The sequence below is a fragment of the Nicotiana tabacum genome, chromosome 18 (genome assembly GCF_000715075.1).
Source record: "Nicotiana tabacum cultivar K326 chromosome 18, ASM71507v2, whole genome shotgun sequence".
NCBI lineage: Eukaryota > Viridiplantae > Streptophyta > Magnoliopsida > Solanales > Solanaceae > Nicotiana > Nicotiana tabacum.
In genome coordinates, this window is record NC_134097.1 from 93,350,285 (window position 1) to 93,376,379 (window position 26,095).

At 35.6% G+C, this 26,095-nt stretch overlaps 1 protein-coding gene across 1 annotated transcript; it reads left to right on the forward strand.

Annotated features, from left to right (window-relative positions):
• Window positions 1–19,114: 19,114 nt before the first annotated feature.
• On the forward strand, window positions 19,115–25,523 carry LOC107797612 (uncharacterized). Its single transcript, XM_016620511.2, has 11 exons — window positions 19,115–19,430; window positions 20,808–20,955; window positions 21,125–21,196; window positions 21,516–21,587; window positions 21,945–22,016; window positions 22,107–22,250; window positions 22,339–22,419; window positions 22,528–22,599; window positions 22,724–22,795; window positions 25,078–25,149; window positions 25,227–25,523. Exons 1-11 carry the CDS (start codon window positions 19,331–19,333, stop codon window positions 25,315–25,317), a joined length of 996 nt encoding a protein of 331 aa, XP_016475997.1. The 5' UTR covers window positions 19,115–19,330; the 3' UTR covers window positions 25,318–25,523.
• Window positions 25,524–26,095: the final 572 nt, after the last annotated feature.

The window sequence follows — 26,095 nt, forward strand, 5'->3', positions numbered from 1 at the left end:
TTGCGTATTTTAGTCGATTATTACACTCTAATTTACTGCACTTTAGTTGAGTTTGTGCTTTAATCGCTAGTGTCTTGCACTAACTGTGTGTTTTATGCCTTGTTGGAGTGATTCCGAGCTATATAGATGTTATGGAATGAATTCAAGTGAATTGGAGCTTTGAAATCTGTGTAAAAGCTCAAGGAATTAAGACGGGATCGCGTTTGGGGGTCAACGGATGATAGTTAGAGCAAACGAAGAATCGAGCAGGCACACTGCGCACTGTCTAGTAAAATACACATAACGTTTTGCTCAGGAATCCATTTGGGCTTCACAATATATTGTTGGAAATCTAACTCAACGTGCTACAACTTTCATGTTTTACGTTTTTCCAAATTCGAAACGGAACAGGGTGAAAACGCGCGAACTACAAAGTTCGCGCGGTAGTTCGCGCGTAGAAGGAACAGAGGCAGAATACTGCGTGAAGTAGTGCGCGAACTCTGTAGTTCGCGCAATAGTTCGCGCACTACCGACCCGGAAAAACGTTATTAGGGGTAAAATTGGAATTCCTTCTTAATCCCACTCAATATACATAAAGCAAAAGCTCCATTATTGAAAGAAGATCAGATTTTAGAGTTTAGAGAGATGAATTTTTTTGAGGAGCTTCATCTTGGAGCTAAGAAAGGAGAAGAAGAACAACATCTTGGAGCAAGGATTCAAAGAGTTCTTCTAAACTTTCTTTTATTTGTTTGTTAATATTATGTTTAAGACTTTTATCGTTGATTTTTGTATGATTATGAGTAGCTAAATACTCTAGTATTCTTGGGTCATGGATGTTAGATGATCTTGTTGTTTAAAGCTTAGATTGAAGATCTTGAATCTATCTTTATGGGTTGTTTATTTGATTCTACTTCTAATTATTTTACTGCGTAGCTAACAGTGAAATATTATTTACGAATCTTGAATTAAACTTGAAAAAGGAAATTCTTGGTTGCATATAGAATCAAATAGAGCAAGATCCGGATCCTGGGCATCGGGTGAAAGATTCGCAATTAAGATAGAACTATACTTAATTGCCTTGCTTGGTTGAGAAATAGGATTTGTAAATGCATTTGAATTAATATTAATACCATAGACATATAGGTATTAATTTAACTTGAATAGATGCATAAGAACTCGAAAGATTCTTATGAATATTATTAACCCTATAATCAATAACCCGGATAATTCAATAAATCAATCTTAAGCTAAAATAGTAGCATGATCTCTAGCAAGTCCATGACCCTGGAATATCTTTACCAAAATTGTTATCAAAATATTGTGTAATTGGTGTAGTAATTTTGTGTTGAATTATTGTGCAATTATTAAGTAAGTTGTAAATTGGTTCTTTATATATTTTGTGATAATTTAGCTTGAATTGATAATTGTTTGAGTCTACATCAGTCGATAAGTTGATCATAATTCCTCGTGGGAACGATACTCTACTTACTACTATATTACTTGTCGATCACGTGCACTTGCGTGAGTGTTTTGGTCGCAACATTTCTCCTGGAGAAGATTAAGTACTTAGGATCTTTTTCGAATTTTTTTCATAGAATTCTGATCGGGACATGTCTTGTAAATAAATTTTAACATATATAAAGGTCTCTCTTTTTGTCTTGTGCATTTTCATTTCATTTCTGACTCATGAAATTTGTGTTGCATCTATGCCTTATGAAATTGTTATACATAGGTTCAAGTTTTAGGCAATTCGACCGAACTGGCACAGTTTCCGCAATCGAATGAGAGCTTTCTTGGATTAGAAATAAGGGAATCCTCAGGTTTTATTCGAATGAGGGCGATCTTTCGAGCTCGAGAGCAAAAAATAACCCTTAGGCCTAAAAATAGTCCTAGAATTTGTTTGAACTCGAGTTGAAGTAGCCTTTGGGCTTATTGATCGACTGAGGACATGCTCGAACTCAAAATTAGGTCACCCTTAGGCTTTCTAGCCAAGTGAGAAGGATCTCTCGAACTTGAAGTGAAAGTAGCCCTTGGTCTTTTGTGAGTTTTGTATTCAGCCGATTTGCCTTTGTAAAACGATCGTATATATATAAGTCTCTTTCAACCCTTTTTCGGCTTTTAAAGTTTTCCCTTTGTTTATCATTTGCGCTCACAAATTTAATAATGCCTTAGCATGAAATAATAGTCATGTTCGAGGGCTCGAACGATTTTGTACCCATTGGGGTTTTCGAGGCTCAATACTATCGAAGTCCTTTGCAATTCTGCCGAGGGTAGCCCTTTTAACTGGTTTATGAGAATATTTGAAGGCCTATTTTATTGTGGAATTCGGACGTCTCCGAACCGTGTCAATTTGTCCGTAGCCTTTAGCTATAGCCTTTAGTTTGAGATTTGCCCCCGGGCTTGTTTTCTCGTTGCGCTTCGAACTCGTACGAAGTGTCAGTCCCCGAGTGGGGTGGTCGTGGCCTATAAAAATCGAGGGTTGCCTTTTTAAGGTCTTATAATCTCGAGACTTTAATAATTCGATCTCGTCTATTTTTCGGACAACAGTCCCCGAGAGGGGAATTAATTGTTCGAATCTTCGGTTGCGATCGGCCCTTAAGCCTGTTTACACAATAGATCGAGTATGAAATTGTAAAGTAGAAAATTTTTCTAAGGAATGAGATATTGGCAAGGAAAAATAATTCTTTCAAAAGATGATTATACATGCGTACATGTTTGATGTTAGGGCTCGAGTAACCTATATGGGCACGGTTCATTCGACCGTTTGGCCCTTACAAAATTCACCTATCGAGACCCCGCTATTACGAAGTAATTCCCTTGCAACAAAGTTGACATTCAAGGGTGATTCCCCACCCCTCCAGTATTCAAGGTTGATTGTAAAGAAGCCTCGGATACTGTTGAATTGTTCTAAGTTAGCACAATCAATGGTTGCCTCGTTAAAAACCTCACCGAAAAAAACAATTGGGACAAAACTGGTCTAAGGAAAAAAGAGTGCAACGCATGCTTTCAGACCTAAAGACTTTGTGCTGGAGGATCTATCGTCGTTCCTGATCGAACACCTGAAATTGGTTAGCATAAAATATAAATGAAAATGGAGAAGGTCGTACCTTAGCAGTAGTATCACTTTAGGAGTGATATGTTCTAATTGTTTGGTAGTTTCTCACCGTTCATTATACCGAGCTTGTAGGATCCCTTTCCAATAATATCGAGGACCTGATATGTTCCCTCCCAGCTTGGACCCAGTTTTCCTTCATTCGGGTTTCAAGTGTTGAGGATGACTTTTCTTAGCACCAAGTCCCCTGTTTTAAAGTGTCGAAGATTGGTTCTTCGATTGTAGTACCTTTCGATCCGCTATTTTTGTACGTCCAATCAAATGAGGGCGGCCTTGCGTCTTTCATCCAACAATTCTAGGCTCGTGTTCATGGCCTCATTATTTGATTCTTCTGTTGCATATCGAAACCTAAGGCTAGGTTCCCCGACCTCGACCGAAATAAGAGTTTCGACACCATAGACCAAAGAGAACAGTGTTGCCCCCGTACTGAATTTCGACGGCATGCGGTATGCCCAAAGAACCTCGGGCAATATCTCTCTCCATTTTCCCTTAGCATTGGTCAATCTTTTCTTAAGATTTTGAATGATGGTTTTGTTGGTCGATTCGGCTTGTCCGTTCCCACCAGGATGGTATGGCGTTGATAGAATCCTTTTGATCTTGTGATCCTCAAGAAATTTAGTTACTTTGCTATCGATGAATTGCTTTCTGTTGTCACACACAATCTCGGTGGGCATCCCAAATCGGCATATAATGTGGTCCCAAATGAAGTCTATGACTTCCTTTTCCCTAACTTTCTCGAAAGCCTGTGCTTCCACCCACTTAGAAAAATAATCAATCATAAATAAAATAAACTAAGCTTTACTTGGGGCCTTTGGTAGAGGGCCAACGATGTCCATTCCCCATTTCATGAATATCCATGGGGATAAGACCGAGTGGAGCTGCTCCCCAGGCTAATAAATCATCGGCGCATACCTTTGACATTTATCGCATTTCCGAATGAACTCATGTGTATCCTTTCTATATCAACACAGTAGTACCCCACTCTGATAACTTTGTGAGCTAGTGATTCGGCACCGAAGTGGTTCCCACAAGTGCCTTCGTGAATCTCTTGTAAGACGTAGTTTGTGTCTCCTAGTCTTAAATTCGCCAATGGTCCATTGAACATCCTCTTGAATAGTGTTCCATCCTTGGTCAAAGTGAATCGTGTTGCTTTCGTGCGTAGAGTCCTTAACTCCTTCGAATCTGATGGGAGTTTCTCATTCTTTAAGTATTCGATGTACTTGTTCCTCCAATCCTAATTCAAACTTGTAGAGTTTATTTGGGCGTGGCCTTCTTCGATTACTAATCTCGAGAGTTGTACGACAGTCCCCGAGTTAAGCTTGTCATCTTCGACCGATGACCCCAAGTTTGCAAGGGCATCATCCTCGCTGTTTTGTTCTCGAGGTATGTGTTGTAAGGCCCACTCCTTAAAGTGATGTAAAGTTACATGTAGCTTGTCCAAGTATATCTGCATTCGATCTTCCCGGACTTCGAAAGTTCTGTTGACTTGGTTTACCACAAGTAGGGAATCACGTTTGGCCTCAATGACCTCTACTCCCAAACTTTTAGACACTTCTAGACATGCAATCATGGCCTCATACTGGGCCTCATTATTAGTTAACTTCGAAGTTTTGATAGATTGTCTAATTATGCTACCCGTTGGTGGCTTCAAAATGATGCCCAGCCCGGACCCTTTCACGTTCGAAGCACCATTCTGAAGAGGGTCCACACCCCCGATGATGTAATTTTAATAGTAGTTCCTTTTCGACCTCGGGTACGAGGGCTGGCGTAAATTCAGCCATGAAGTCTGCCAAGATTTGGGACTTGATGGTTGTTCGGGGTTGATACTCTATATCATACCCACTGAGTTCCATGGCCTATTTGGCTAATTGCCTCGAAAGTTTGGGTTTATGCAAAATATTACGAAGGGGATAGGTAGTCACAATACATATTAGGTGACATTGAAAATATGGTTTTAATTTCCGAGAGGCACTTATTAAAGCAAGCGCTAATTTCTTTAAGTATGGATATCGGGTCTCGGCCTCATCTAAGGTCCGACTAACATAGCAAACAGGAAATTGTGTACCTTGTTCCTCTCGAACTAAGACCCCACTTACTGCTATTTCTGAGACTGTCAAGTATAAGTAGAGTTGCTCGTCCGCTTTCGGGGTGTGAAGTAGTGGAGGACTCTACAGGTATCATTTTAGTTCTTCTAAGGCTTGTTGGTATTTCGGGGTCCATGTAAAATTGCTCTTCTTCTTAAGCAGTGAGAAGAACCGGTGACTTCTATTTGAGGACCTCGAGATGAATCACCCTAGGGCGGCTATGCGCCCGGTCAGCCTCTGCACGACCTTCACATTATCTAAGACTTTGATATCCGCGATAGATTTGATTTTATTGGGGTTTATCTCGATCCCCCAATTGGACACCATGAAACCGAGAAACTTGCCCGACCCGACCCCGAATGCACACTTTTCTGGGTTGAGCTTCATGTTATACCTCTTTAGTATATCGAAACTCTCCTGCAAATGTTTCAAATGATCCTATGCTCACAGGGACTTAACTAGCATGTCATCAATATAAACTTCCATAGATTTCCGTATTTGTTCTTCGAACATTCGATTTACTAGGCGTTGATAAGTTGCACCAGCATTTTGTAGTCCGAACGGCATTATGTTATAACAATAGGTGTTGTATTTAGTGATGAATGAAGTCTTTTCCTAATCCTCCGGGTTCATCTGTATTTGATTGTACCCGGAGTAGGCATCGAGAAAACTGAGAATCTTGTGGCTGGCCATGGCATCGATCATGCAATCGATGTTCGGCAAAGGAAAAGAATCCTTAGGGAAAGCCTTGTTTAAGTCCTTATAGTCTATGCACATTCTAAGATTATTTCCCTTCTTAGGGACCACCACTACATTTGCTAACCATTCGGGATATTTTACTTCCCGAATAGACCCTATTTTGAGATGTTTGGTTACCTCATCCTTGATGAATGAATGCTTAACCTCAGACTGGGGCCTTCTCTTTTGCTTTACTGGACAGAACTTCGGGTCCAAGCTCAATCGATAGGTAGTGATCTCTGGTGGGATCCCTGTCATATCGAGATGGGACCAATCAAAATAATCTATGTTATCTAAAAGGAATTAAACAAGTTTTTTCCTGAGCTCAAGAGTTAACCCCGTGCCCAGGTATACTTTCCGATCGAACAGATGCTCGGTCAATATGATTTGTTTGAGCTCTTCAACCGTCGACTTCGTTGCATCAGAATCATCGAGGATTATGAAGGTTCAAGGTATCATATAATCATCATCCTCGAAAGTTTCGTGCTCCTCCGATCGGGCCGAAGTTGGTGACTGTGGTTGCTATTTGACTTCCTGCTTTCCCTTTGAGATTGATCCCTTTGCTGATGAAAGTATTGACACTGATATCACCTCATCAATTGCGAACATCTCCTTGGCGGTGAGTTGCTTTCCGTATACCATTTTGATTCCCTCAGATGTCGGGAACTTTAGAACATGGTGAAGGGTTGAGGGTACACCCTCGTGTTATGGATCTAAGGCCTCCCGAGCAGGGCGTTGTACCTCATGTCACCCTCGATTACATGGAACTTCGTTTCCCGTATGGTTCCTGCCACAATTACTAGCAAAATCATTTCCCCTTTGGTGGTTTCACTTGCCATGTTAAAGCCATTAAGTACTCGAGTCGCGGTCACAATTTGATCTTGGAGGCCGAGTTGCTCTACGACCCTTGATTGAATATTATTTGCCGAGCTACCTGGATCAATTAGCACACATTTAACTTGAATTTTATTCATAAGGATAGAGATATTACCAGTGCGTCGTTGTGAGGTTGTTCGATCCCTTATGCATCCTCGCTATTGAAAGACAAGGTTTCTTCCAATAAGTAGTCCCGAGTTCATTTTTCCCTTGTGATCATCACCTTGGTGCGTTTAAATACCGGTCCTTGAGGAACATCGACTCCTCCAACGATCATGTGAATCACATGTTGTGGCTCAACCTGCTCGTTCTGTCTGTTTAAATCCCTATTTTTGAAGTGGTTTTGGGCTCAATCACCTAAAAATTCTTGAAGGTTCCCTTCGTTGAATAGTCGGGCTACTTCCTCTATTAGCTTTCTGCAATATTTTGTTTTATTGCCATGGGTGCCATGATACTTGCATATTTGGTTTGGGTTTCTCTGGGTCGGATCGGTCTGCAGAGGTCGAGGCTATTTGGTATCTTTGATATGCCCAATGGCCGATACTATGGCGGAAGCATCTACGCTGAAGTTATATTCTGACAATCAAGGTGCTTCTTTAGACCCGGTATCCCTATCGAAACCACTCTTGCTCATGATTCCTCGGGAGCTCTTTCCCCGATCATTTCCTTTTATTATTCCGAACGAGGTTGCGCCCAGGCCCGTTATTTCTTCGGTCTCCACCTTATGGCTGATATCGGTCTCTGTTCGATCGTGGTTCCCGCTCGGCGTCTCTTTTAACTTTGTCCACAAGACTGTTGGGATAAATCAAACTGATTAAAGCCCCTAGTTGGTCGTCTTCGACCCTAATCTTCGACTAATATTGATTATGTACATCGGATCAAGTGATCGCTGGATATTCGATCAAATTCTGCTTCAATTGTTGCGAAGCTATGAAACTCCATTCGTTGAGTTGAATGAAGGCTTGAACAGACCAATCGTCGGTGACCGGTGGCAAATCCAGTCGTTCCATTTGAAATCGAGATACGAATTCCCTGAGCATCTCGTTTTCCTTTTGCCTTACCTTGAATAAGCATGACTTTCTAGTTGTAACCTTAATAGCTCTAGCGTGCGCTTTTACAAAGAAATCTGCAAGCATAGCAAATGAATCAATATAGTTAGGTGGTAAATTATGATACCATATCATAGCACCCTTTTGATAGAGTTTCTCCGAATTTCTTCAGCAACACAGATTCAATTTCATCATCTTCCAAGTCATTTCCCTTAATGGCGCACGTATAAGAGGTGACATGTTCGTTTGGATCTGTTGTCACGTTATACTTCGGAATCTCGTTTTCCTTTTGCCTTACCTTGAATAAGCCTGACTTTCTAGTTGCAACCTTAATAGCTCTAGTGTGCGCCTTTACAAAGGAATCTGCAAGCATAGCAAATGAATCAATATAGTTAGGTGGTAAATTATGATACCATATCATAGCACCCTTTTGATAGAGTTTCTCCGAATTTCTTCAGCAACACATATTCAATTTCATCATCTTCCAAGTCATTTCCCTTAATGGCGCATGTATAAGAGGTGACGTGTTCGTTTGGATCTGTTGTCACGTTATACTTCGGAATCTCGAACATACGGAACTTCTTTGGGATTGGCTTCGGAGCCGCACTTGGGGGAAAGGTTTTTGGATAATTTTTTTGGAATCAAGTCTTTTCAATACCGGTGGTGCCCTCAGGATTTGGTCGACCGTGGAGTTATAAGTCTCCACCTTCTTATCATTTTCCTCGATCTTATTTTCCCCTATCTTGATCCGCTTTGTTAGTTCCTCGAGCATTTTTACGATAGCGGGATTAGTCTCTGATTCCCCTTCATTCGATCTCTTTGGCACCGGTTCGGCTCTATGAACAACTTCTAGTGATGGCTCGAGCTCGATCTTGCTTGGCACATGATTCTGATTTTGGAGTTGTGCTATTGCGGCTTGTTGAGTCTGCAACATCTCGAATATCATTTGAATACTAATTTCGCCTTCTTCACCACTCTATGTGTTCTGATCGGTTGTTCGAGCGTCTCTGTGGACGCTATTTTCAGGGTCGATGCCCACATTCCCATTAATAGCAATATGGGAGTTGACATCGACTAGGTCTATTGTCATGACCCGGATTTTCTACCCTCGGGGGTCGTGATGGCGCCTACTCGTAGAAGCTAGGCAAGCTACGAAATATAGAAATTCTAACTCTTTCATTTTAATCCTTTTAACAAGTTGAATCAACAGGTAATCAACAATTTAAAGATTAATGATAACAGAATAAGCGGAAGACTTAAACAGCTAAAAATGATCAAAATCAGTACTACAGTGCCAATATACTCCTCTACCCGGAATCTGGTGTCACAATATTCACGAACTGTCTATGAGTACTACATACAAATGTCTGAAAAAGGAAATACAGTCTGTCTCGGAAACAAGTGAAAATAGAACATATAAATGGATAGAAGAGAACGTCGGGTCTGCGGACGCCTGCAGGACTACCTCGAGATCTCTGGATGGACTGAAAGCTGGCTCCCCAAGTGCTACTGTCCCAATGCTGCTTCGATATCTGCACAGAGTGCAGAATGTAGCATCAACACAACCGACCCCATGTGCTGGTAAGTGCCTGGTCTAACCCCAGCGAGGTAGTGACGAGGCTAGTACCAGACTCCAGATAAACCTATGCAGTTATATATATATATATATATATATATATATATATATATATATATATATATATATATATATATATATATATATATACACACGGAAAAATAAACGAAAATAAACAATTAAAATGGGAGGGGGTACATGCTACGGGGAAAATATCAAGTCCAGCAGAAACTAAAGAGAAATATGAGAGAACAACTCAAAATCTAAAACAAAACAATAATAACACTGTTGCGGCGCGCAACCCGATCCCTATCATGTAACACTATTGCGGCGTGTAACCCGATCCATTTATATCATTGTTGCGGCTGCAACCTGATCCAATTTAACATTGTTGTGACATGCAACCGGATCCAATATAACATTGTTGTGGTGTGCAACCCGATCCAATATAACATTGTTGCGGTGTGCAACCCGATCCATATATTTAATATTGTTACCGCGTACAACCCAATCTATATATTTAATATTGTTGCAGCTTGCAATCCGATCCATATATTTAATATTGTTTTAGCAACAACCACACCAAGAGTCCCGGCAAGGGATCAACTACAAACTACACTATCCCGGCAAGGGATTCAACAGTAAAAATAAATACGTCCCGACAAGGGAGAAACAACTATAACCAATCTCAACCCAACTTCTAATCATCTCAGCTAACATCAATACTCAATCATAAGTAAATTCCCATGAAATCAAACTAAATCCCTGCTCAATATCGAGAATTATCAACTAAAGCATCCATAATATCATTTAAAAATACAACAAACTCCAATTTAAGACTCACGATCATGCTCGACACCAACGTATAGATACTCGTCAACATGCCTATACATCGTACTCGACAAGAAGCAAATAGTAAATAGGACACAACTCCTAATCCCTCAAGCTAAGGTTAGACCGAATGCTTACCTCGAACTTTCGCGGCCAACTCAAGCCTCAAACACTGCCTTTCCTTTCGAATTCGGCTCCAAATCAATTATATCTATACATAATCGACTTCATAACATCAATAAACGCTAAACAATCCAATTCCAATGCTTAATTATATCTTTCTAATCATTCTTCCCAAAAAAGTCAAGAATTGACCCCAGGCCCGCTGGGTCAAAACACAAGATTCGGATCAAAACCCGATCACCCATTCACCCACGAGCCCGAATATATAATTTGTTTTCAAATCTGACCCCAAAACAAGGTCAAATTCCCAAATAATCAAAAAGCCCTAACTCTACCCAAATCCCTAATTTTCTACCCTTAATCACATGTTTTAGGCCTAGAAATCTAGTGGGTATTGATAAAAATGGAAGAAAACAAGTCAAAGATTACTTACCCAAGAGGTTATTGTGAAGAAGTTCTTCAAAAATCGCCCAAGAGGTGTGGAGAAGATGAAGTTTATGAAAAATTGTAGAAATCCCGTAATGTGTTCTGTTTTTTAAATTTAAAATAACTAGGCGAAAATGGTCTTTGCGTTCGCAACAGGCTCATTGCGTTCGTGATGAGTCAGGCCTGAGAGACCTTCGCGTTCGCGTAAGTGGGCTCGTGTTCGCGGAGACGTAACTCCTCGAGCCTTCGCGTTCCCGTCCAGGTGGCCGTGTTCACGTAGGGTATAGTACCCATCCCCCTGCCCAGGCTATAAGCCTTCACGTTCGCGAAGGGAAGAGCCCCAATGCTTCGCGTTCGCGACCTGGGTTACGCGTTCTCATAGAAGGAATTTTCCTTCAACACAAATAACACATCGCGTTCGTGAGGGTCCTCCCGCGAACGCGAAGAAGAAAGTATCAGCACACCAGAAACTGCAAAAACCTGCAACTTTTGAGTTTCAAAAACCTTCCGAAACCCATCTGAAACACACCTGAGCCCTCGAGGCTCAAAACCAAACATACGTACTAACTCAATAACATCATACAGACTTATCCGTGCGATCAAATCGCCAAAATAACCTCAATAACAACGAATTAAACCTCAAAATCAATGAAATATTTCAAAACTTCTTAAAGCATCAAACTTTGCATTTACGGTCTGAATCACGTCAAACGGATTATGTTTCTTACCAAACTTCACAGAGTTATCTTAAACCACATATAAGACCTGTACCGGGTGCCGAAACCAAAATACGAGTCCGATACCAACATGTTCTAATCAAAATTCATTTCAAAATCCTTTAAACAATTTGAGAAAACAATTTTCTTGAAAAATTCATTTCTCGGGCTTGGGACTTCGGAATTCGATTCCCGGCATACGCCCAAGTCCCATAATTTCCTACGGACCCTCCGGGATCGTCAAATTATGGGTTCGGGTCCGTTTATCCAAAACGTTGACCGAAGTCAAATCAATTTATTTTACAGTCAAAACTTATTATTTTTCACAAATTTTTACATTAAGGCTTTCTGGCTACGCGCCCGGACTGTGCACACAAATCGAGGTGACGCTAAATGAGGTTTTCAATGCCTCGAAACACAAAATTCAATTTAAAAGCAAGTGATGACCTATGACCAGCGGTCCATCGGGGTTGACTGGAGGTACTCCGTTTTCCGGGGCAGCTATATTTTCGTTCTCTCCATGAAGACCAAGGTCGTTGTCTGTGTAAGTGGATGCTACTTGAGAGTTTGACATGTTGATTCCTGAAATCAAAGATACTTACGAGAACAAGCGTAAAGCAGTATGTGTTCTGGAATCATATTTAGCTTGCAATATCGAGAATTATATACTAGACAACCGTTTACCCTAAAAATTGGATAACAATTAAACTTATAATGTGGTTTTAAGGACACGTGATTTCATCTAATACCAATTGATAAATATGAAGATTAGTAATAGAAATTAACAACAAAGCGAAGCAAACCAGTGTCGAAACGAAATTTAACCCTCGAGCTGACTGATACCAGAACAAGTAAAAATAAGGCAAGCTGATGAACAAGAGAGTATAAGAGAAAAGATTAGTATATTGCTTTGATATATGTCAATGTAAGATCCTTACAAATGGTTAAGACCCTCTTTATATAGTAGAGGAATCCTATTTACGGTATTATTCTAATTACATAAGGAAATCTCATGATTAGCTAAACAACCAGCCTTGATTTGATCTGTTCCGAGACTTCTGCCATTATCCTCGACCAGTACCGGATATCTCGCCTTTTAGTTATTATGTTATCTTCGGTTTTTCTCGATGCCTATCTTGTTTGACCTCGATCATCATCGGTCTCGATCTCAGCAGGTACTTCGAATCCCGAACATGATGTCTTACCTTCATACCTTGGTCTGATATATTACGGGGCCGATCTTCGATCCATCCTATTGGTCACGATCAATTAGTGAAATCGGGTGGGTCGATTTTAACCGTATACAACTTAGCATTTTTTGAATAGCCTTTATCAGAAATCCATGATGCTAATGGCTACTATTAGAATATCAGCTACCCAAATGATAGAGCACCAAACAGGAAAGCAATAATTTTCAGGAAAATATTTTTAAAAGAGAATAGCGTTTGTTTAATTCGTTTTATCTATAATTAAAAGCAGAAGACAAAAGCACCTCATGAAGCCAAATGACAGAACAATAGAATGACACATGGCATAATTAGTTATTAAATTAGTTATTGGTTATTCTTTTTAATTTAAATATATCTAAAAAATGAAAATAATTAAAAAAAACTACCATATATATATATAAATAACTACCCATTCAAATTGGGTCGGAGTAGTTTCAAGTTGGAATTGTTAAATTATTTTAAAATCAAAAAGGTTACTTAAAAAATAACTACCCATTCATTTGGGTCGGAGTAGTTTCAAGTTGGAATTTTTAAATTATTTTAAAATCAAAAAGCAAAAAAAAAATAAAGCTATAAAAAACAGAAAAAACAGAAGAAAAACTACCCATTCAAATCGGGGAATAGTTTCAAGTTGGAGTATTAAAATAATTAAAATAAAAAATAGATATCTTATAATTAACTATAATAAAAAACGAAAATATAAATATATAAGAAAATAACTACCCATTCAAATTGGTAGTTATTTTTAATTAATAATTAGTTATTGGTTATTATTTTTGAATTTAAATATATATAAAAATAAAAAAATAAAAAAATACAAAACTACCATATATATTTATATATATATTGGTGTTCAAATCAGGGAGTAGTTTCAAGTTGGTGTTTAAAAATCTATCTATAATTAAAAGCAGAAGACAAAAGCACCTCATGAAGCCAAATGCCAGAACAATAGAATGACACATGGCATAATTAGTTATTAAATTAGTTATTGGTTATTCTTTTTAATTTAAATATATCTAAAAAATGAAAATAATTAAAAAAAACTACCATATATATATATAAATAACTACCCATTCAAATTGGGTCGGAGTAGTTTCAAGTTGGAATTGTTAAATTATTTTAAAATCAAAAAGCAAAAAAAAAATAGTCTATCTATAATTAAAAGCAGAAGACAAAAGCACCTCATGAAGCCAAATGGCAGAACAATAGAATGACACATGGCATAATTAGTTATTAAATTAGTTATTGGTTATTTTTTTTAATTTAAATATATCTAAAAATGAAAATAATTATATATATATATATATATATATATATATATATATATATATATATATATATATATATATATATATATATATATGTGTGTGTGTGTGTGTGTGTGTGTGTGTGTGTGTATCTTGGTTACTTTATTTAATTAATAAATATAGATATCTTATAATTAACTATAATATAAAAACAAAAATATAAATATATAAAAATGTAACTACCCATTTAAATTGGGTGGGAGTATTTTCAAGTTGGAGCTTTTAAATTATTTTTTTTAAAAAGCAAAAAAAAAAGCTATAAAAGACGAAAAAAGAGAAGAAAAACTACCCATCCAAATCAGGAGTAGTTTCAAATGTGAGATTTAAAATAAAAACGAAATTAAAAAATAATAAATTATCAATTCAAATTGGAGAGTAGTTTTAAGTTGGAGTTTTAAAATTATTTGAAAATAAAAAAACAAAAATAAAGAAATAAAAAAACCTCAGAGAAAAATATTAAATAACGTAATATGCTAATCAAACTTTCTATTAATAATGTCGTAGCATTAAATATTTGAAAATATAATAAAGAAAAATATATAACAAAAAAGTTATTCGATGCGTTGCCTGTATAAGTCCCGTTAGTTTAACAAAGATTTTATTCACTAAAATTAGATAATATTATTAAGAACAACATAATCTATATATCTATATATTACTAAAGTAGAGGAGAAAGCCCTTTCGTTAAGCCAAGTGGCAGCCTAAAAAAAAGCCACATGACATAATTAATTACTAAATTTATTATTTAGTTAATAATTAATTATTGGTTATTCTTTTTGAATTTAAATATATATAAAAAATGAAAATAATAAAAAAATATAAAACTACCATATATACGAATATATTCATATATATACGAATATATATAATATATATATATATATATATATATATATATATATATATATTAATTGATTACTTTATTTGAATTAATAAATATAGATATCTTATAATTAACTATATAAAAAACGAAAATATAAATATAAAATAAAAATACCCATTCAAATTGGGTGGGATTAGTTTCAAGTTGGAGTTTTTAAATTATTTTAAAATAAAAAAGCAAAAATAATCTATAAAAAAAAAAGAGAATAAAAACTACCCATTCAAATCGGGGAGTAGTTTCAAGTTGGAGTTTTAAAATAATTTTAAAATAAAAATAGATATCTTATAATTAACTATAATTAAAAAATGAAAATATAAATATATAAAAAAGTAACTACCCGTTCAAATTGGGTGGGAGTAGTTTCAAGTTGGAGTTTTTAAATTATTTTAAAATAAAAAAGCTATAAAAAACGAAAAAAAGAGAAAAAAAATTACCCATTCAAATTGGGGAGTAGTTCAAGTTGGAGTTTTAATATAATTTTAATATAAAAAATAAAATTAAAAAAATAATAAATTACCAATTCAAATTGGGGAGTAGTTTTGAGTTGGAGTTTTAAAATTATTTAAAAATAAAAAAACAAAAATTAAAGTAATAAAAAAAACTTCAGAGAAAAATATTAAATAACGTAATATGCTAATGAAACTTTCTATTGACAAAGTAATAGTATTAAATATTGAAAGATATAATAAAGAAAAATACATAACAAAAACGTTATTCGATGCGCTGCCTGTATAAGTCCCGTTAGTTTAACATAGATTTTATTCACTAAAATTTAAATAATATTATTAAGAGCAACAGATAAAATTTAAAATAAAAAAAATTCAATAGTAATAAATTATATATCTTCTCATATATTACAAAAAGAAAGCGAATACTAAATATTGTTTAATATAATAAAGAAAAATAGAACAAAAAAGTCATTCACTGACTATATAAGTACGTTTGATTTAATAGAGATTTCATTATTGGGTATATCGTATTGACAAGCAAGATGACAACTGAATTTTATTAAAGCAATACGATCTAATAGGATCAAATAAGCCTGATCATAATTTAATTAATATTTTTTTAATATTGACCGCGCATCGCGCGGGTACGACTACTAGTATCTAATTAAAAGGAGAGGAAAAAAGCACCATATTGAACCAAGTGGCACTTCAGGACAAAGCTCCAAAAATTTTGGAGTTTGAAAATATTATATATATATATAAAAAAAGTCTGAAACAAATAATGATAAAATAGAGGAAAACTAATCTAATCCTCTAACTCACGTTCTCACTTCCCATCCCCCATTTCACTTGCACGTTCACTTGCACATAACCTCCTGCATACATGCACACTGAAATATAGGACATTACACGGGAAAAAAAAGGAGCGAGAACACATATTAAATAACTATCATCTTTGTAAACACATTTACAATGAATCCTTTCATTTTATTTCTACCTGTTTCTTAGAGGATAACTGTCGTAATAGAGAAGAAATTATTACTCTATGTTATGACTAGGATAGAAGAACGGGTTGATTTGGGTAAGGAAACGTCGAACAACCAAGGTTCTAAGAGAACTTTCTTCTACATCGAAAGCAAGCATATAGATAAGGGAGCTTTATTTTTTGTAAATAACATTTCTTCACCTCCTTTACATTTAAATTTTGTTTATTTTGTGTTTATATTTTTGTTTCTACATCAAGATGTTGCCCAGATTCTTATGTGTTTACTAACGTTATTTGGCTTAAAATCTCCTCTATTTTAACTGCATCTTTTGTGGATCTATCTTCGTTCTTCCTCTAAATAAACTAATTTTTTTTCTTTTGTTTAATTTTAGGCGCAATATGGGATTATCACCATCGATAAAGTCAAACCATTTAATAAAGAAGATTAAGATTTGCTACAACTGAAAAAGAAAATGATTTCATATGACAAAGAAAATGATTGTGTTCATTCTACTGTCGGTTTTGTGCATCCTTCAATTAACCAATTTGTGCATTTTTCTTCTACATTTTCAAACTTGCATATTAAGTGTTGGTTCTTATGCTTATTCTTCATTTGCAAATCTCTAATTGTAAGAAATATTACATAATCACTTTTAATTATAGCATCATACTATCTTCTCACGAATAAGCATTTCTCGAGAATAATAATAATTGAAAAACTTCCAACTTCACAACTAAATGATCAAGATGTTTAGAAATTCTCTTATGAAAAGAGAAACATTCAGTAACATCTATATTTTCATAAAATTTGGCTAGGAGATAATTGTTGTTATTTGACGATTTAATACTTTGCAAACTATCTTTTAATATGAGTCAAAATCTGATGCAGATGCTCACGCGAACTTTGCTCATGAGATTAAAAACTTTGTTGTAGACTTGGAGTTGGTCATTTCATGCCATCATCGATGTTTTATCTAACTTCATTTGTTAATATAGATGTTCAAATTCAGGAGGAGATAGAAAAATAAAAAAAGGTACTTGAGAATGACTCATGGCAGAAAATTATCGTGACGGTACAAACAAGAATTTCTACGTGCTAACCACCAAAATTTGTATTCTCTCAAAAAGCTCGAAAGTTCAAAGTTTAAAGAAAATTGTATCAAAACTAGAAGAAGTGTATCACAAAAGATGTTGTTGACACAAATTTTAAAAAGTTGGTTAACCAAACTCATTGATTCGCATAACTTGGTGAAGAAAAAACAGAACGCTGATTAAGAATCTGCAACACAATTATTGACTCTAAATAGCAATTATTTAACCAAATAACTCTAAGACCCCTATAGGGAGTTTAGGACTAAATAAATAAAGGTCATGCACCTATAATAAATTACTCTTTTCAATATATGGGTTACTCAGTATTGTGTGCTCATGTTCCTGATTGATTTATTGGGGAAATAATCTTAAATCCCAACTTTAAAAACACGCAATGAGAGAAAGTGAGTTTTTGATTTAATAGACAAAATTAATGTTTAGCTACTCCTTCCGTCCCAGTTAAGTTTATATGAGGGTTGACCTATTTGGAGAGTCAAACAACTCTTTCTTTGACTATGATTTTCTTCAACCCTTTCATACATTGTGAATGATTAATTACGTAGACTTGTAGTACTTTTTATGTAATTTTTAAATATGTAAATTCTATTAAAAATTACTCGAATAATCTATGCTTGAAATTGAATCAAAGATAAAGATGTTTGACTCCCCAAGTAGGTCAACCCTCATACAAATTGGAACCGAGGGACTATATATTATGTGATATGGATGGTACGAACAAAGGTATGAAGCCATATCTTCCGGTATCACTACTTTGTTGGTATATGTATGTGTGTACGTTCGAATGTTCAATTATAGAATGCAACAAGATGATTCGCTCGAGAAAATGCAGGTTTATGTCCCCTCTATTCACATTATCATTCTGCCACGATTCACCTTTTCACCCATTAATCGGATGCTCCAAACTTTACAATCATTCTATGATAACAAAAATTCATATGGGCAAAATTTGTGTGTGTGTTTTATGTGTGCATCTAATTAGGTTTATTAAGCAGTTTGTAACTTTATCAAGAGGTGCAAAACTATGCTAAAGATATATGATCAAAACTCGTGCGAGTTTGCCATGACATATGTGGCTGAAAGTTGATGGGAAGACATAGAAATATCAAAAGTATAAACATTGAAAAACTAAAAAACAAATTGTTCATTGCTTTTCTTTTGGAAATTTTCTAAGTAATTTTAGTTTATTTATAATTGATTAGGATACCACGGGCCTATATGAGTGGAGTTGCTATACTACATAATGTTTTACGCATGACGAAAATTATAACGAGTGTCAGATGCTAGATATTATTAACAAGCAAAATAAAGGATCCATGTTACAACTATTATGCTTTAGATAAGTTCTTCGGTCATAGTTATGTTAAGCTAATTATGCTTTACTGTGATGAACGCATAAATAATACTATAAAATAATTTCAACTTTCAATTTTTGTTTTCTTTTCTTTACAACATCCGCATATTAAGTGGGTACTATATAAAAGTAAGAACTTTACGTGTGTCATTGTGCCAACTGTCTCTATTTAACTATATCCGTAAATTTTACATTTATCTAAAAATAAGATTATAATTTTTCTTCTAATATTTTTCGCGCACTATACTAGTTTTTGTTAAAAGGAGGACGGAAATCCACCGACGCGCAGCGCAGGCTATTTTGCGCGTTGTTCTAAAAAAACTATTTGAGGAAAATCCCAAACTGAAGATTCATTTTATCTCTCTCTCGTTTCACACACAGATCTTCCTCACTTCATTGATCTCTCTCAACCTCTCTATACTCTACATAATGTACGTATAGCTCTAGCGAATTCTGAGGATTCAAATTCGACTCGGCCGAAGGTGATCGATTACCTATTCAAAATGGCTCGCATTAGTCATCTACCTTCAGCAATTCTCCTGATCTTCTCGTTATCCTTGATTCAAAGCGTTGTTGTTCAGTGTAAAACCCTCAAGCGTGACGGTACTCTACTTTTCCCCCCTCACTTCGATCCATTTCCTTTTACGCCTAATTTCTTAGCTTTTAGGTGAGAAAATCAGTCAATTTGAGTGAAATATAGTTAGAATTTTGTAGATTATATGCAGTTTGTAGTGAGATCTTACAACTTCAGTTTCAGTTATCCATTTCCTTTTACGCCTAATTCTTAGCTTTTAGGTGAGAAAATAAGTTACTTTTAGTGAAAATAGTTGGATTTTATATAGAATATATGCAGTTTCTAGTGAAATCTTATAGTTTCAACGAAAGTAGTTGTACTTTTATGAAATTTCTAAGTGCAAGCTTTTGAGTGGAAGTAAATGAATTTTGTGTAGTTTCTAAAGCAAGTTTATAGTACGAGTTGAAGTTATTGAATTGTTTGGATTTTATCCAGTTTCGAAGTGCAAGTTTATAGTTTGAGTCGAAATAATTGGATTATATAGAATTTGCAGTTTCTATGTGCGGGCGTATAGCTCAGTGGAGATGATTGGATTTTATAGATTAAATGAAATTCTAAGTGCAAGTTTATAGTTTGAGCGAAAACAGTTGGATTCTATACATTAGCTGCAGTTTCTAAGTGCATGTTTACAATTTGAGTAAAATTAATTGGATGTATAGATTTTATGCAGTTTCCAAGTGTAAGTTTATATAGTTTCAGTGAAAGATTGTTTGCGGTTTCTCATTGCAACTTACTGTGTTTTCATCTTTTCTTACTTTAATTTCCTTTTTCTGAATGTCTATATGATTGGTTTAATAATTTAAGCTTTGCAGTTAGTTGATTTTTTTGAGAAATAGCTATTCATCTGGTGTATAATCATGATATACAAAATGTATTATCTATTATTTCTAATAAACTAGATGAATTCCTTGGAGTTTCAAGGAATTTCACTAGCAATAATCTTTTCTTCTTTTTTCGTATTTACTCGTAGAATTTTGATTTTCTAGTTATTACAGGTAAGCATAGCTGTCTTCGGAAAGTTAAAACCAATTAATAATTTGATAAATGCCAATTAAATACAACTCCATGATTACATAGTATTAATTACTTAAATTGTACTATAAGTGCATAATCAATCATGAATATTCTTATGCTTGCCATCAAATAAGAACGCCTACTCTGGGCTTGAGCGGTTGAGCCCATGACCACAAAGTTAAAAGCTTTGTGCTCTGCTCTTAGTCTTGTTGTGAACTCCACAGAGTTTCAACTGTAATAACTCTTTCTCTGTTAATGTTTTCATCAAAAAGATTTAAACAGCTTGAGTGAGGCCGTTGATTGCATTCAATGAAAAAACCAAGGAGTTGTCATAGTACCTGAATGTACATTTTTACAGTGGACTAATTTAAACTTCTGAAATATGACTGTAGTGAAAGCTTTGAATGAAATTAAGGCATCTCTTGGATGGAGAGTGGTGTATGCATGGGTTGGAGATGATCCTTGTGGAGATGGTGATTTACCTCCATGGTCTGGTGTTACATGTTCCACACAGGGTGATTATAGAGTAGTTACCGAATTGTAAGTGTTGCCTCACCAATTTTTGGTAGTTTTTATGTAGCTCTTGTATGAATATTCACAATTTTTTCTCTTTTCTGAGGTTCAAATCTATATAAATTTACTCACAGAATTGAAATATCCTTTTCTCCCCACTTTTTCACAATTTTCTTTTCTGCTTTACCACTTGCAGGGAGGTTTATGCTGTTTCAATTGTTGGCCCATTTCCTACTGCTGTCACTAACTTATTGGATCTCACTAAACTGTAAGATACTTCTCTTTGGCTCTGTACTAGAATCTAGCTTCTACAAAGATTTAGCTATTTCTTAAAGACGGTTTAACCTCATCCAAATTGAGAAATTGCCCTAAAGTTCCAATTTGGATGTTTTTATACCCTCTAATTACAATTGCTCATTAAACCAGCTTCAAAATTGTTTAGCTTGGTTACTAACTATTATGTGCATTGACAGTTTTTCCAATTTGATACTATTTAAGGCAATAGTTAGTGGACATTGCGTCTGTACTGCTGGATATTTTAATTTTCATTCTAAATTTATTAATCGTAATATTATGTTATATGGCAGGGATCTGCATAATAACAAGCTGACCGGCCCTCTTCCTCCTCAAATTGGGCGTTTGAAGCGTCTTAAAATATTGTACGATCTTTTACTTACTCGTATATTCCTATTGAAGTATCTATATTTGATAGCTGTTATGAACTGATATTAATGTATAGATCCAGTCTCTGGATCAACATATGTTTATCCGTTGGAGCTAGGTGGTGTTAATACAATTCAACTGTGTTTTACAAAGTGATTATATACATGGCATTTGCATCAAGATGAAATGCTTTTATCTTGGCAAGGAAAGGTCTGCCTGATTAATCTAAAAAGGGGGTGGGAGGGACCCTGCCTGATATAATCTGTATCGGAGAAGATATATATTCTCAACTGAGGAATATATAGGGTAGGTGTATCATTGATTTTTTTCCTTTTCTTGATTCTATTTCGCAGAAATGTAAGGTGGAATAAGCTGCAAGATGTCATTCCACCTGAAATAGGAGAACTAAAGCAGCTAACACATCTGTGAGTGCTTTTGAGCTTCTCTAGCTGTGCTCTTTATTTGCAGATCTATTTTGCTATTGTAGACTTACAACTAATATGCATCTTTTTCAGCTATCTAAGTTTTAATAATTTCAAAGGCGAAATTCCTAAGGAGCTTGCTAATCTTCCTGAACTTCGTTATCTCCATCTGCATGAAAATCATTTTACTGGGCGAATTCCACCGGAATTGGGTACCTTACAGCATCTTCGCCACCTGTAAGACACCATGTTAACTTCTTTCTGTACTTTTGCATATGGAACCTGTGTTATACATGGATGTCACTGTGATCTAATGCAATTGCAGGGATGTTGGTAACAATCGTTTGGTTGGTACTATAAGAGAACTCATACGCATTGAAGGATGCTTTCCGGTTCTCCGCAACCTGTAAGTTGATTCTTCTTGTTTAAATGTCAAACCACTTGTAAATATCCTGCCGCTAATGTTATTGATTATATGCTAATCCGAGGACTTTACACGTGCTGTAACTTGCAGTTACTTAAATAATAATTATCTTACTGGAGGCATTCCAGCACAACTTGCGAATTTGACGAACTTGGAGATCTTGTAAGTTTCAAGAAGAAAGTTTCTCCATGATTGGTGCTTGTCTCTGGACAAATAACAGCTAATTTTATCCTGTAATATTTAATGAATATGGTCATGCTTAATTTAATTCCTCTGGTAATTACAGATATCTTTCTTACAACAAGATGACCGGAGTTATACCATATAGCATTGCTCATATTCCTAAGTTAACTTACTTGTAAGTCTTCCTCTATGCTTTAATCTACTTATTAAGCATATTGGATGTGATGTCCCAATGATTGTCTAATGATTGCAGTCTTTCAAGGATCTATCTTTCTTAAAGAGATGAATTTTGAGAACTGTTCAATTTAAGATGCTTTAACAAAAGCATTAGTTGATACACTTGGGATTAGTTGGTTAATGTGGTCTTGCAAGGTCTTTCTTCCTTTCTTTCTTAAGGAGATAAATCTTGAAGATTGTCCAACTTATGGATGCTGTGACAATTGGAAAAAAACATTAGTAGATGCACTTGGAGCTTGTTGGGTGACCTTATTGGACCTTATCCTTGATGATTTCCTCGGACAAGTAATATTTTATAGCAACTGACTGAAGAAATAGGATGTAAGACAGTAAGAGTGTTCTCATCCTTGTAGGTTCTAACTTTAGCACCAAAAAGACAAACCATTTAATAGTAAGACTTCTCATATACTCAAGTTGAGCTATATAGCAGCACCACACAACACAGAGACGCACTGGTAACTTGTTAAACTGTAATTATAGATATATTGTTTGTTAAAAATAGTAATTACTGATTTGTATAACATGTTAAAAAAACTTGATTAGCATATAATTCAGAAAAAGATGAACATTCAAACATGCAAATGTATAGGCATAGCCGTCCTTGCACCTGATTGTCAATAACTATTGCATTTCCTACCCATTTTTTTCTTTCTTCAGAAATTCATGTTCTTTCAGTACTTACATTCCCCTTCAACCCCCAAATTAGAACTCATTGTTTTTAAGCTAGTGAGAGGCTGGGAGAATATGGGAAGGACCTGCATTTAGGTGGTCAAACAAAACAAAGAATGTTAAGAGACAGTGTACTTGTGTCAGATAGGTATCCTTTGGTGTTTAAGATATGTCATGTTTGGACAGCTGAACTTCTGTTGTCCAGCTCTGATTTTCTTTTGACAAAACGTCAGCCGTGGTACTTTGACTTCTTATACATCCCCGTGCATCGCCGCACTTGTATATTCTTTGTTGCCATTAAGTCATAACACAATGTCAGATGCAACACTATGACTTTCTCTTTTTGCCCATGCATCAGGTTGCTTAGGCATGTTACTTGTAAATTTGACTCAACATTTATAGCTTGCAACACATTTTGTTGACCACCTTCTGTTTCTGGGCCTTTATTGGGGCAATACATTGTGATTGCTGCTGCAATTATCTGTTAGATGTCCAAGATTAACTCTCTTTTTCTCCTTCTCCCCCAGTTCCTCTCTCCAGTGGGAAAGGGTATACCAGAAAGGGAAAACACTTGTCTTTGAAGCTTAACCCATATAGTTCCGGATGGAAAGCCTTTTATCGCAAGGTTTTCCTTCAAACTGTTGGTGGTAGAGGTTTCTTTTTTGTTGGCTAATCTACTGAATGTTTCATCTTCCAGTCTTCTGGATCTGAAATGTTTGATACTGTGTAAGATCCTTTCTTATAAACCAACTAAAGCATACAAACTTAAACTTGGGCCTTGTTTCATTGAATGGTTGTTAGTGTTGTCGAGTTGATCCTTGAGCTATGAACTAAGGCTCCACACAAGTTGCTCCAATGAAGGTGGTAAAGGATGCGCTTTTGCAAAACCAGCCAACCAACTGCTTTTCTGAAAATATTAGGTTAATTTGTGAGGCCCATGTATGTACTCTGGATAGGGTTGCACTAAACAAGAAACATTCAACAAATAGCAAAATGATATGTTAACTTTTTACGAGGGATTACTGATGAATATATTAGTGATTAGGAATACGAAACTGTAAATCTAATGTAAGAGAGCTAACGTAAGTCTGAATTAGAATTTTAAAGCTGGATGTTTGATTTTTAATCTGAAATTTAAGATTGTTCTTAACCAATGGCATGGTTTTTGCTTTATTTATTTTAATTAATTGTTCCTCTACCCATATAATTGTTGTTTGTGTTTATAGTTCTTTTTTTCATGCATTATCTATATTATATTTTTCTTATTTGCACCTATTCAGTAAAGGGAGAACTTGAATTATGCCTTGCCTTAAAGCCCAAATGGTCCTTGCAGTTGTGTGTGCACGTGTTTTTTTTCCTTTTATTTATTTTTTTGTTCTTCCCTTGACAATTCTGGTGGTATAGATCATTCTTTGCTCTTCTTGATTGTATACTGTTAGATCTTGTCCAAAAGAAGTAAAAGAAAACATAGTCCTGCATGCATTTGATATTGTCTGCATGTGAATGACTGGACATCTTGTCGAACATGTCTGAAGCTGAATCTGGTTTCAGGTATCTCGATCACAATCAATTTTCTGGGAGAATCCCTGATGCCTTCTACAAGCACCCTTTCTTGAAAGAAATGTGAGTGTTCGTTCTTTGCTACTGAGCAACAAATTTTGGGTTTGTGCAAATACTAACATGTTAAATTATTGGCATAGGTACATTGAAGAAAACGCGTTCAGGCCTGGTGTAAAACCAATTGGCTTGCACAAAGTGCTAGAACTCACGGATGCAGATTTCCTTGTTTAAAAAATGAAGCTCGTACTGTTATTATTTATTCATCCGCAAGTGTACCTAGGTTGCCGAAAGAAGCAGCCGACCCCTGTCCTATCAGTGTCTATTCTTCAGTTGCTAGATGAGAAAAGATCATATTTTGTGCAAAGCAATCAACCAAACTTAGTTGCTGTTGCTGTAGTTTAATAGTTCCACGTAATGAATCACCATAAGTTATTCAATCAGCTGTCTCACTTGCCTTAAATACTTACGTTCGGTTTTGACTACAGTCAGATCTCTCTATAACATCCCTGTATAACAACATTTCACTATAAAAGCTAAGCTTTTCCGGAACCAATTTTCATGTTATGTTATAATATATGTTCTATATAACAGTATTTCGCTATAACATCCAAAAATATTCAGAACAAATGGGGTTGTTATAAAGAGGTTTTACTGTACAAGAGAGCAGACGTGTTACGTGAAAGGGTAGAGAATGCTGATAGGACAGATGATTTTGGAGAGGCGTTTTATTTATTTATTTTTCCTTCTAACTAATCATTTTTTGTGTGAACTATGAAATCGCTAGTACCAGTATTAGTTATTAATCAAACTAAATGATCTCTGTTTCTTTACTGAAGTGATGAGGCTGTAAACTCCAGGGGCTTTCTTTTCTAACGTTCTTGAGACGCCGTATCAAAAGTTTTTAGTTAAACGCAGGATCAACTAACGCGACCGCCGTTATGTGCAATATTAAACGGGGAAGATCACATTGTAACCTATGTGTACTTTTGCAAAGAACAATGCCTATAAT